Below are 15,140 nucleotides of genomic sequence, written 5' to 3'. Positions count from 1 at the left end.
TAGTTTAGAGCTAGGGCTCTGTGGATATAAAACAGCATAGTGATGTGTAATTTAGAGCTAGGGCTCTGTGGATATAAAACAGCATAGTGATGTGTAGTTTAGAGATAGGGCTCTGTGGATATAAAACAGCATAGTGATGTGTAGTTTACAGATAGGGCTCTGTGGGTATAAAACATAGCATAGTGATGTGTAGTTTAGAGCTAGGGCTCTGTGGGTATAAAACATAGCATAGTGATGTGTAGTTTAGAGCTAGGGCTCTGTGGATATAAAACAGCATAGTGATGTGTAGTTTAGAGATAGGGCTCTGTGGGTATAAAACACAGCATAGTGATGTGTAGTTTAGAGCTAGGGCTCTGTGGATATAAAACATAGCATAGTGATGTGTAGTTTAGAGATAGGGCTCTGTGGATATAAAACAGCATAGTGATGTGTAGTTTAGAGCTAGGGCTCTGTGGGTATAAAACATAGCATAGTGATGTGTAGTTTAGAGCTAGGGCTCTGTGGGTATAAAACATAGCATAGTGATGTGTAGTTTAGAGATAGGGCTCTGTGGATATAAAACAGCATAGTGATGTGTAGTTTAGAGATAGGGCTCTGTGGGTATAAAACATAGCATAGTGATGTGTAGTTTAGAGATAGGGCTCTGTGGGTATAAAACATAGCAGAAAAACCTACTGATATTTCCAACTACTTTCAACTACTTTAATCACTCATTTTCATTAGGATGGCAGGTAGCCTAGTGGTTAGAGGGGGGAGGCAGGTAGCCTAGTGGTTAGAGGGGGGAGGCAGGTAGCCTAGTGGTTAGAGGGCGGAGGCAGGTAGCCTAGTGGTTAGAGGGGGGGGGGGGGCAGGTAGCCTAGTGGCTACCTGCCACTACACCAGACTCCTATAGAGGCCACCCCACCGCCACCACTACACCAGACTCCTATAGAGGACACCCCACCACCACTACACCAGACTCCTATAGAGGCCACCCCACCACCACTACACCAGACTCCTATAGAGGCCACCCCACCACCACCACTACACCAGACTCCTATAGAGGCCACCCCACCATCTCTACACCAGACTCCTATAGAGGCCGCCCCACCACCACTACACCAGACTCCTATAGAGGACACCCCACCACCACTACACCAGACTCCTATAGAGGACACCCAACCACCACTACACCAGACTCCTATAGAGGCCACCCCACCACCACTACACCAGACTCCTATAGAGGACACCCCACCACCACCACTACACCAGACTCCTATAGAGGACACCCCACCACCACTACACCAGACTCCTATAGAGGACACCCCACCACCACCCCACCACCACTACACCAGACTCCTATAGAGGACACCCCACCACCACCACTACACCAGAATCCTATAGAGGACACCCCACCACCACTACACCAAACTCCTATAGAGGCAACCCCACCACCACTACACAGACTCCTATTGAGGATACCGCACCACCACCCCACCACTCTACACCAGACTCATATAGAGGCCACCCCACCACCACTACACCAGACTCCTATAGAGGACACCCCACCACCACTACACCAGACTCCTATAGAGGACACACCACCACCACTACACCAGACTACTATAGAGGCCACCCCACCACCACTACACCAGACTCCTATAGAGGCCACCCCACCAGCTCTACACCAGACTCCTATAGAGGCCACCCCACCACCTCTACACCAGACTCCTATAGAGGCCACCCCACCACCACTACACCAGACTCCTATAGAGGCCACCCCACCACTACTACACCAGACTCCTATAGAGGACACCCCACCACCACTACACCACCTCTACACCAGACTCCTATAGAGGTCACCCCACCACCACTACACCAGACTCCTATAGAGGCCACCCCACCACCTCTACACCAGACTCCTATAGAGGCCACCCCACCACCACTACACCAGACTCCTATAGAGGCCACCCCACCACTACTACACCAGACTCCTATAGAGGACACCCCACCACCACTACACCACCACTACACCAGACTCCTATAGAGGACACCCCACCACCACTACACCAGACTCCTATAGAGGACACCCAACCACCACTACACCAGACTCCTATAGAGGCCACCCCACCACCACTACACCAGACTCCTATAGAGGACACCCCACCACCACCACTACACCAGACTCCTATAGAGGACACCCCACCACCACTACACCAGACTCCTATAGAGGACACCCCACCACCACCCCACCACCACTACACCAGACTCCTATAGAGGACACCCCACCACCACCACTACACCAGAATCCTATAGAGGACACCCCACCACCACTACACCAGACTCCTATAGAGGCAACCCCACCACCACCCCACCACTCTACACCAGACTCATATAGAGGCCACCCCACCACCACTACACCAGACTCCTATAGAGGACACCCCACCACCACTACACCAGACTCCTATAGAGGACACACCACCACCACTACACCAGACTACTATAGAGGCCACCCCACCACCACTACACCAGACTCCTATAGAGGCCACCCCACCAGCTCTACACCAGACTCCTATAGAGGCCACCCCACCACCTCTACACCAGACTCCTATAGAGGCCACCCCACCACCACTACACCAGACTCCTATAGAGGCCACCCCACCACTACTACACCAGACTCCTATAGAGGACACCCCACCACCACTACACCACCTCTACACCAGACTCCTATAGAGGTCACCCCACCACCACTACACCAGACTCCTATAGAGGCCACCCCACCACCTCTACACCAGACTCCTATAGAGGCCACCCCACCACCACTACACCAGACTCCTATAGAGGCCACCCCACCACTACTACACCAGACTCCTATAGAGGACACCCCACCACCACTACACCACCTCTACACCAGACTCCTATAGAGGTCACTCCACCACCACTACACCAGACTCCTATAGAGGACACCCCACCACCACTACACCACCTCTACACCAGACTCCTATAGAGGTCACCCCACCACCACTACACCAGACTCCTATAGAGGCCACCCCACCACCTCTACACCAGACTCCTATAGAGGCCACCCCACCACCACTACACCAGACTCCTATAGAGGCCACCCCACCACTACTACACCAGACTCCTATAGAGGACACCCCACCACCACTACACCACCTCTACACCAGACTCCTATAGAGGTCACTCCACCACCACTACACCAGACTCCTATAGAGGACACCCCACCACCACTACACCAGAATCCTATAGAGGCCACACCACCACCTCTACACCAGATTCCTATAGAGGCCACCCCACCACTACTACACCAGACTCCTATAGAGGCCACCCCACCACCACTACACCAGACTCCTATAGAGGCCACTCCACCACCACTACACCAGACTCCTATTGAGGCCACCCCACCACCACTACACCACCACCACTACACCAGACTCCTATAGAGGCCACCCCACCACCACTACACCAGACTCCTATAGAGGCCACCCCACCACCACTACACCACCACCACTACACCAGACACCTATAGAGGACACCCCACCACCACTACACCAGACTCCTATAGAGGCCACCCCACCACCTCTACACCAGACTCCTATAGAGGACACCCCACCACCACTACACCAGACTCCTATAGAGGACACCCCACCACCACTACACCAGACTACTATAGAGGACACCCCACCACCACTACACCACCTCTACACCAGACTACTATAGAGGACACCCCACCACCACTACACCAGACTCCTATAGAGGCCACCCCACCACCACTACACCAGGCTCCTATAGAGGACACCCCACCAGCACTAAACCAGACTCCTATAGAGGCCACCCCACCACCACTACACCAGACTCCTATAGAGGCCACCCCACCACTACTACACCAGACTCCTATAGAGGACACCCCACCACCACTATACCACCTCTACACCAGACTCCTATAGAGGTCACCCCACCACCACTACACCAGACTCCTATAGAGGTCACTCCACCACCACTACACCAGACTCCTATAGAGGACACCCCACCACCACTACACCAGACTCCTATAGAGGCCACCCCACCACCTCTACACCAGATTCCTATAGAGGCCACCCCACCACTACTACACCAGACTCCTATAGAGGCCACCCCACCACCACTACACCAGACTCCTATAGAGGCCACCCCACCACCACTACACCACCACCACTACACCAGACTCCTATAGAGGCCACCCCACCACCACTACACCAGACTCCTATAGAGGCCACCCCACCACCACTACACCACCACCACTACACCAGACACCTATAGAGGACACCCACCACCTCTACACCAGACTCCTATAGAGGACACCCCACCACCACCCCACCACCACTACACCAGAATCATATAGAGGCCACCCCACCACCACTACACCAGACTCCTATAGAGGACACCCCACCACCACTACACCAGACTACTATAGAGGACACCCCACCACCACTACACCAGACTACTATAGAGGACACCCCACCACCACTACACCAGACTCCTATAGAGGACACCCCACCACCACCACACCACCTCTACACAAGACTACTATAGAGGCCACCCCATCACCTCTACACCAGACTCCTATAGAGACCACCCCACCACCTCTACACCAGACTCCTATAGAGGCCACCCCACCACAACTACACCAGGCTCCTATAGAGGCCACTCCACCACCACTATACCAGAATCCTATAGAGGCCACCCCACCGCAACCACTACACCAGGCTCCTATAGAGGCCACCCCACCGCCACCACTACACCAGAATTCTATATGGGCCACCACTACACCAGGCTCCTATAGAGGCCACCCCACCACCTCTACACCAGATTCCTATAGAGGCCACCCCACCACTACTACACCAGACTCCTATAGAGGCCACCCCACCACTTCTACACCAGACTCCTATAGAGGCCACCCCACCACCACTACACCACCACCACTACACCAGGCTCCTATAGAGGCCACCCCACCACCACTACACCAGACTCCTATAGAGGCCACCCCACCACCACACCACCACCTCTACACCAGACTACTATAGAGGCCACCCCACCACCTCTACACCAGACTCCTATAGAGGCCACCCCACCACCACTACACCACCACCACTACACCAGACTCCTATAGAGGACACCCCACCACCACTACACCAGAATCCTATAGAGGCCACCCCACCACCACTACACCAGACTCCTATAGAGACCACCCCACCACCTCTAAACCAGACTCCTATAGAGGACACCCCACCACCACTACACCAGACTCCTATAGAGGACACCCCACCACCACTACACCAGACTACTATAGAGGACACCCCACCACCACTACACCAGACTCCTATAGAGGACACCCCACCACCACCACACCACCTCTACACAAGACTACTATAGAGGCCACCCCATCACCTCTACACCAGACTCCTATAGAGACCACCCCACCACCTCTACACCAGACTCCTATAGAGGCCACCCCACCACAACTACACCAGGCTCCTATAGAGGCCACTCCACCACCACTATACCAGAATCCTATAGAGGCCACCCCACCGCCACCACTACACCAGGCTCCTATAGAGGCCACCCCACCGCCACCACTACACCAGAATTCTATATGGGCCACCACTACACCAGGCTCCTATAGAGGCCACCCCACCACCTCTACACCAGATTCCTATAGAGGCCACCCCACCACTACTACACCAGACTCCTATAGAGGCCACCCCACCACTTCTACACCAGACTCCTATAGAGGCCACCCCACCACCACTACACCACCACCACTACACCAGACTCCTATAGAGGCCACCCCACCACCACTACACCAGACTCCTATAGAGGCCACCCCACCACCACTACACCACCACCACTACACCAGACACCTATAGAGGACACCCCACCACCTCTACACCAGACTCCTATAGAGGACACCCCACCACCACCCCACCACCACTACACCAGAATCATATAGAGGCTACCCCACCACCACTACACCAGACTCCTATAGAGGACACCCCACCACCACTACACCAGACTACTATAGAGGACACCCCACCACCACTACACCAGACTACTATAGAGGACACCCCACCACCACTACACCAGACTCCTATAGAGGCCACCCCACCACCACTACACCAGGCTCCTATAGAGGACACCCCACCACCACTAAACCAGACTCCTATAGAGGACACCCCACCACCACCACACCACCTCTACACCAGACTACTATAGAGGCCACCCCATCACCTCTACACCAGACTCGTGTAGAGACCACCCCACCACGTCTACACCAGACTCCTATAGAGGCCACCCCACCACAACTACACCAGGCTCCTATAGAGGCCACTCCACCACCACTATACCAGAATCCTATAGAGGCCACCCCACCGCCACCACTACACCAGGCTCCTATAGAGGCCACCCCACCCCACCGCCACCACTACACCAGAATTCTATATGGGCCACCACTACACCAGGCTCCTATAGAGGCCACCCCACCACCACTACACCAGACTCCTATAGAGGCCACCCCACCACCACACCACCACCTCTACACCAGACTACTATAGAGGCCACCCCACCACCTCTACACCAGACTCCTATAGAGGCCACCCCACCACCACTACACCACCACCACTACACCAGACTCCTATAGAGGACACCCCACCACCACTACACCAGAATCCTATAGAGGCCACCCCACCACCACTACACCAGACTCCTATAGAGGACACCCCACCGCCACCACTACACCAGACTCCTATAGAGGACACCCCACTACCACCACTACACCAGGCTCCTATAGAGGCCACCCCACCACCACTACACCAGACTCCTATAGAGGACACCCCACCACCACTACACCAGACTCCTATAGAGGCCACCCCACCACCATTACACCAGACTCCTATAGAGGCCACCCCACCACCACTACACCAGACTCCTATAGAGGCCACCCCACCACCACTACACCAGACTCCTATAGAGGACACCCCACCACCACCCCACCACCTCTACACCAGATTACTATAGAGGCCACCCCACCACCACCTCTACACCAGACTACTATAGAGGCCACCCCACCAACTCTACACCAGACTCCTATAGAGGCCACCCCACCACCACTACACCACCACCACTACACCAGACTCCTATAGAGGACACCCCACCACCACTACACCAGACTCCTATAGAGGCCACCCCACCACCTCTACACCAGACTCCTATAGAGGACACCCCACCACCACTACACCAGACTCCTATAGAGGACACCCCACCACCACTACACCAGACTCCTATAGAGGACACCCCACCGCCACCACTACACCAGACTCCTATAGAGGCCACCCCACCACCACTACACCAGACTCCTATAGAGGACACCCCACCGCCACCACTACACCAGACTCCTATAGAGGCCACCCCACCACCACTACACCAGGCACCTATAGAGGACACCCCACCACCACTACACCAGACTCCTATAGAGGCCACCCCACCACCACCCCACCACCTCTACACCAGACTACTATAGGCCACCCCACCACCTCTACACCAGACTCCTATAGAGGCCACCCCACCACGACTACACCACCACCACTACACCAGACACCTATAGAGGCCCTCCCACCACCTCTACACCAGACTCCTATAGAGGCCACCCCACCACCTTTACACCAGACTCCTATAGAGGACACCCCACCACCACTACACCAGACTCCTATAGAGAGGCCACCCCACCACCTCTACACCAGACTCCTATAGAGGCCACCCCACCACCACTACACCAGACTCCTATAGAGGCCACCCCACCACCACTACACCAGACTCCTATAGAGGACACCCCACCACCACTACACCAGACTCCTATAGAGGCCACCCCACCACCACTACACCAGACTCCTATAGAGGCCACCCCACCACCACTACACCAGACTCCTATAGAGGACACCCCACCACCACTACACCAGACTCCTATAGAGGACACCCACCACCACCCCACCACCTCTACACCAGACTACTATAGAGGCCACCCCACCAACTCTACCCCAGACTCCTATAGAGGCCACCCCACCACCACTACACCACCACCACTACACCAGACTCCTATAGAGGACACCCCACCGCCACCACTACACCAGGCTCCTATAGAGGCCACCCCACAACCACTACACCAGACTCCTATAGAGGACACCCCACCGCCACCACTACACCAGGCTCCTATAGAGGCCACCCCACCACCACTAAACCAGACTCCTATAGAGGCCACCCCACCACCACTACACCAGGCTCCTATAGAGGACACCCCACCACCACTACACCAGACTCCTAGAGTCCACCCCACCACCACTACACCAGACTTCTATAGATGCCACCCCACCACCTCTACACCAGACTCCTAGAGGCCACCCCACCACCACTACACCAGACTTCTTTAGAGGTCACTCCACCACCACTACACCAGACTTCTATAGAGGTCACTCCACCACCACTACACCAGACTCATGCACCTATGTAGAACTGGACCTATAGTAGAGGAATAACATGTAGAGTAACTGAAGTTTTTTTCCTGAAGGTACAGTCGTGTTAACCTGTAGTAGAGGATCTCCTGCTCCAGCTGCTGGATGTGTCTCTGTAGGACTGGTACTCTGCTGGCTTTAGCCTCCAGCTCTTTGACCTTCCCCATTCCACTGACCAGCGCCTGACGGGCATCCTCCACCTTCTTCCTCATGTCCCCCTGCTCCACCTGCAGTGCCCTGTTACACCCCTCTAACTCCGACACTGCCTCCCGCGACGACCTCAGCTCTTGCTCCAGCTTTTTATTAAACAGAATGGCCTCCTCCACCTGCCCATTCCGAGAGCTGTGAATCGGGTCAATCTCATGGAGGAGGCTCCGCAGGCTAGTGTACTGGCTACTGGTCTTCAAGCTAGAGTACTGGCTGGTGTCATGCTGGCTGCTGGGATTGCTGCTGTGGGTCGTCTTGATGTGGCTGAGGTTGTTCCCATGGCAGTTGTTGCTGCTGTGGGTCGTCCGGACAGATAGTTTGTGATGAGTGATGAAGCAGCCGCCCTCTGATTCATGTTTGGAGTGGCTCTTCAACAGTCCTACCTGGGAGGGGACAGACAGACAACAGTAGGCTATGGCCAGTTCAGTGATGGGGGGATAATAGCCTGCTAAAACATAGCTTTTCCAATGCCAACTTTCCCATAAACATATTCATTTGAAAGTGTCAGTGTCTCTATTCTAAAACTTCATGATCCTTTACAGGGTTATGTTTTGTTACAGACTCAAAGCCTCCCATCAACACATAATAATAACAATACCACTGATGCCCATCTGGATACCCTTACCTGTAGTGCCAGGGAGCGGGCATCACTGCTCTGTAGAGCCGCCCTCATATCCTCCACCAGCTCCCTCAGACTGGCATTCTCATCCTGTAGTTTAGTTATCCTTTCCTCTGCTTCCTCCAGAGCCACAATCTCCTCGTAACACTCCCGGGTGCAGGAGGCGTGCAGCTGCCGACAGCCCGGCAAATGTCTATCTGAGTTCGGTGACGATCCCCGGCTCTCTCTCCCACCGGTCCCCAGAGATAGCATCTTCTTTCGCCGCCTCAGAGGGATCCTCAGGCGGATCTGAGTCTCTATATGCTCGCTGTCTTCCCCGACCAGTAACCTCCCGTTCTCATACTGGGACCCAGCCTTGGTGCTGAAGTATCCGCAGAGTTTAGCGTGGAACTGCCTGAAGGTAAACTCACTGGGCAGATTATCCAGGACCCCCACACACTCCTCCGACTCAGAGTCTTTGTTCAACCCCAAGATCTCACACAGAATATTAAAGTCCTCCATAGATATCTTCCCATCTCCTGTACAGTCCATGTGGTGGAAGATCTCCTGCAGATACTGGTCCAGTCCGGTTGCCAGAACTATAATTTCGTTCTCTACTCCCCGATCCAGTCCGTAGTGGTAAGCCAGGGTACTCGCTATCCATTGTGTCCTGCGGGCGGGTCGGCCGTACAGATCACAACTATCTTTAACCAATATTTTATCCATTCTTTTCAAATCAGTACACATCCATTGATGAGAAGAAAACAAGTTGTGTATCAGTGATCATGTTGTAGCATCCTGTGTCCATGTTCTCTTTTCCGTGACTGAATAAAAGTGTATTTCTGCAGAGGAGCTCTCTGTGCGCGCAGGGCGTTTCTTTGAAGCGAGTTTTGGCTCAGCCCCTCAACACATATAAACTGGGGCGACATTTGAAATGGTTTCCTGGAAAGTAGAGAAAGAAAATGTTTTCACGTTCACATCTTTCTAACGCAGGCTAGCCTACATTACACTATATTACAGTTAGAGTAGAACACATCATATTTTATAGAATAGAAAGCAAAATTAAATAAAATAATGGGATAGAATGCAATACAATGTGCAATATCATATTGCGACCTGATAATAACGGTCCTGACATGTAGCTTATTTGAAATAATAGGGTTTAAACCAATCAACTGCTGTTCTATTGAGTTAGACCAGTTGATTAGCAGTTAGGACCTGATGTCTGGTCGACCAACAGATATCAATACGGCTTCATTGTTCTGTAATTGAGTCCGTGAGTGGGGTAATGGTTTGAAAAGCCTAGGTGGTATTCATGCACGAAACAAAATATTGAATGATTTAAAGATTTTGTTATAATAGTTTCTAACAGGTTGAAAAAAGTCATTGCTGAAAATAATGACAGTCTTAAATTACTAAAATATTGTGTGGGTTGTTTGTATTTTTTGTAAAAACATTGTTTGTTTTAGCATCAGAATAGTCTACAATCTTTTATCTAGTTCATAATTATCAGGATAATAGCAATGCTTGATTCTTCTAATCTAATCGGGCTTTCAAAGTTTCAGTTCGTTCCGGATTGGCCATTGTGATAAATAATAGCCATTTATTATGATATATTATGTCACAATGTAACTTTAACTCACCGCAACATTGTTACAAACAACTTGTGACACTGGCGATTGTAACGTTATCACGTTGTTGTCGCAACACTGGTTGCTAAGGTGACGTAAACAGTTCATGTGACATCCTACCGCATTTGATGTTATTCCGCCAAAGATGAAACCGTGATTCTACGTAATTATGAAAATAATTAGGCTATATACCATGTATCAGTGATGATATTGGTAAAAGATTTAAGGTACACAAACGGAAATATCTGCCGAACTGCACCTCCAGTCTACCAAAGAGCTAAGGACTATTTCGTGTAGCGGTAAGTAGGAAGGTGATTCACAGAAAAGTTGACATGTAATTTTACTTAGATGATGTGAAAATTATGTGCCTGAAGGATCGGTAGGATCACCAACCCACACAGGCAAGCAGGACAGTAAACGGTAGGCTTGTGCATTGTGAATTATGATTTTAAAAGTTGCATAATAATGTAGAGCTGTATCTTGTATTGTTGTATGCGTAGCATTTACACATTGTTGTTAGGAGTGTAGAGCATGACATTTGTTATTTTAAGAATAAAATTATGAACATTTACTTTGTTTGGCTGCAACGTAATTTATTATATTTATTTATATTTATTTTTGACGAAGTTAGAAATAACAATGTTTGTTCCCTTGGCAGGTATGTTATTCAGTCAGTAACGTTACATTGTCTATTAACCAGAAAAAGCTGTGACTGAACCATGGAGTCCAGATCACTGTGTGAGGAACCAGACTCCAAGAGCTCTCTACCCTTTCCCTCTCCACCAGACTCTGATTTGGGGGAGGACACAGAGACAGAAGGGTGTGGGAGAGACAGGGACAGGGAGGACATGTTCCCAGGGGGACAAGAACATAGAGACCAGGACAGGTCATATTCGGAGTCCAGCTCACCTGTGGATGTCATCGTTACGACAGACAGCAAAGACATACCCGATGACCTGACTAGTACAAACAGCAAAGATGGCTCCCATGTCGTCAAATGGACTGTCAGCATTGTTATAGCCATTCCTAAAGGTACACTACCATATGTTGGGACTATACATATTACAACAGGCAAGCACATTATAAACAGAAATGTCAACACAAAATACAGTAGAACCCACAAACACATTGGCAAACAGCAGAATTGCGCAGCATTTGAATTCACAAACATACATTTTATAGAAAACAGAGAAGAAAATGAATGTTACTTGTTTATAGTTACTAAAACTATAGCATACACACAAAAGTCCTTGACATAACCCCTAACTGTCCCCTATATCATAGAGCTACATTACCCCTATATGTATATCACCCCTATCTGTCCCCTATCTGTCCCCTATATAGTAGAGATACATTACCCCTATATGTATATCACCCCTATCTGTCCCCTATATCATAGAGCTACATTACCCCTATATGTATATCACCCCTATCTGTCCCCTATCTGTCCCCTATATAGTAGAGATACATTACCCCTATATGTATATCACCCCTATCTGTCCCCTATATCATAGAGCTACATTACCCCTATATGTATATCACCCCTATCTGTCCCCTATCTGTCCTCTATACCATAGCGCTACATTACCCTCTATGTCCTCTATACCATAGAGCTACATTACCCCATATGTATATCACCCCTATCTGTCCCCTATATCATAGAGCTGCATCACCCTATCTGTCCTCTATACCATAGAGCTACACTACCCCTATAAGTATATCACCCCTATCTGTCCCCTAACTGTCCCCTATACCATAGAGCTACATTACCCCTATATGTATATCACCCCTATCTGTCCCCTATCTGTCCTCTATACCATAGAGCTACATTACCCTCTCTGTCCTCTATACCATAGAGCTACATTACCCCATATGTATATCACCCCTACCTGTCCCCTATCTGTCCCCTATATCATAGAGCTGCATCACCCTATCTGTCCTCTATAACATAGAGCTACATTACCCCTATATGTATATCACCCCTATCAGTCCCCTATCTGTCCCATATATCATAGAGCTACATTACCCCTATATATATCACCCCTATCTGTCCCCTAACTGTCCCCTATATCATAGAGCTACATTACCCCTATATATCACCCCTATCTGTCCCCTAACTGTCCCCTATCTGTCCTCTATACCATAGAGCTACATTACCCTCTCTGTCCTCTATACCATAGAGCTACATTACCCCATATGTATATCACCCCTATCTGTCCCCTATCTGTCCCCTATATCATAGAGCTGCATCACCCTATCTGTCCTCTATACCATAGAGCTACATTACCCCTATATGTATATCACCCCTATCTGTCCCCTATCTGTCCCCTATATCATAGAGCTACATTACCCCTATATGTATATCACCCCTATCTGTCCCCTATCTGTCCTCTATACCATAGAGCTACATTACCCTCTATGTCCTCTATACCATAGAGCTACATTACCCCATATGTATATCACCCCTATCTGTCCCCTATATCATTGACCTACATCACCCTCTCTGTCCTCTATACCATAGAGCTACATTACACCATATGTATATCACCCCTATCTGTCCCCTATATCATAGAGCTGCATCACCCTATCTGTCCTCTATACCATAGAGCTACACTACCCCTATAAGTATATCACCCCTATCTGTCCCCTAACTGTCCCCTATATCATAGAGCTACATTACCCCTATATGTATATCACCCCTATCTGTCCCCTATATCATTGACCTACATCACCCTCTCTGTCCTCTATACCATAGAGCTACATTACCCTATATGTATATCACCCCTATCTGTCCCCTATCTGTCCCCTATATCAGAGAGCCACATCACCCTATCTGTCCTCTATACCATAGAGCTACATTACCCCTATATGTATATCACCCCTATCTGTCCCCTATATCATAGAGCTGCATCACCCTATCTGTCCCCTATATCATAGAGCTGCATAACCCCTATCTGTCCTCTATATCATAGAGCTGCATCACCCTATCTGTCCTCTATATCATAGAGCTGCATCACTCTATCTGTCCTCTATATCATAGAGCTACATTACCCCTATATGTATGTCACCCCTATCTGTCCCCTATATCATTGACCTACATCACCCTCTCTGTCCTCTATACCATAGAGCTACATAACCCCATATGTATATCAGCCCTATCTGTCCCCTATCTGTCCCCTATACCATGGAGCTACATCACCCCCATCTGTCTCCTATACCATGGAGCTACATAACCCCTATCTGTCCCCTATAACATGGAGCTACATTACCCCTATCTGTCCCCTATACCATGGAGCTAAACTACCCCTATCTGTCCCCTATACCATAGAGATACATCACCCCTCTATCCTCTATCTGTCCTCTATCCCATAGAGATAATCACCCCTCTGTCCTCTATCCCATAGAGATACATCACCCCTCTGTCCTCTATCCCATAGAGATACATCACCCCTCTGTCCTCTATCTGTCCTCTATCCCATAGAGATACATCACCCCTCTGTCCTCTATCCCATACAGATACATCACCCCTCTGTCCTCTATCCCATACAGATACATCACCCCTCTGTCCTCTATCTGTCCTCTATCCCATACAGATACATCATCTCTCTGTCCCCTTTCTGTCCTCTATCTGTCCTCTATCCCATAGAGATACATCACCCCTCTGTCCTCTATCCCATACAGATACATCACCCCTCTGTCCCCTTTCTGTCCTCTATCCCATACAGATACATCACCCCTCTGTCCTCTATCCCATAGAGATACATCACCCCTCTGTCCTCTATCTGTCCTCTATCCCATAGAGATACATCATCTCTCTGTCCTCTATCCCATACAGATACATCATCTCTCTGTCCCCTTTCTGTCCTCTATCCCATACAGATACATCACCCCTCTGTCCTCTATCTGTCCTCTATCCCATAGAGATACATCACCCCTCTGTCCTCTATCCCATACAGATACATCACCCCTCTGTCCTCTATCCCATACAGATACATCACCCCTCTGTCCTCTATCTGTCCTCTATCCCATACAGATACATCATCTCTCTGTCCCCTTTCTGTCCTCTATCTGTCCTCTATCCCATAGAGATACATCACCCCTCTGTCCTCTATCCCATACAGATACATCACCCCTCTGTCCCCTTTCTGTCCTCTATCCCATACA

General features: G+C 50.2%; 2 protein-coding genes across 2 annotated transcripts in view; one reads left to right on the top strand and one right to left on the bottom strand.

Moving 5' to 3' along the window:
• Window positions 1–8,436: 8,436 nt before the first annotated feature.
• On the bottom strand, window positions 8,437–10,148 carry LOC116374102 (EF-hand and coiled-coil domain-containing protein 1-like). The gene is made up of 2 exons (XM_031823891.1): window positions 9,373–10,148; window positions 8,437–9,130 (listed from the first exon to the last, which is right to left on the bottom strand). Exons 1-2 carry the CDS (start codon window positions 10,090–10,092, stop codon window positions 8,513–8,515), a joined length of 1,338 nt encoding a protein of 445 aa, XP_031679751.1. The 5' UTR covers window positions 10,093–10,148; the 3' UTR covers window positions 8,437–8,512.
• Window positions 10,149–11,681: 1,533 nt separating this feature from the next.
• LOC116374131 (uncharacterized protein KIAA1257-like) overlaps window positions 11,682–15,140 on the top strand; it is a 46,636-nt gene continuing 43,177 nt past the window's right edge. The window contains exon 1 of the mRNA XM_031823932.1: window positions 11,682–12,008. Coding sequence (XP_031679792.1) covers window positions 11,696–12,008 — 313 coding nt within the window. The 5' untranslated portion in view covers window positions 11,682–11,695. The remainder of the gene's footprint in view (window positions 12,009–15,140) is intronic.

The sequence above is a fragment of the Oncorhynchus kisutch genome, linkage group LG5, assembly GCF_002021735.2.
Source record: "Oncorhynchus kisutch isolate 150728-3 linkage group LG5, Okis_V2, whole genome shotgun sequence".
Classification (NCBI taxonomy): Eukaryota; Metazoa; Chordata; class Actinopteri; order Salmoniformes; family Salmonidae; genus Oncorhynchus; species Oncorhynchus kisutch.
The sequence above is the reverse complement of the archived record's forward strand: the minus strand, read 5'-3'. Positions and strand labels throughout refer to the sequence as shown.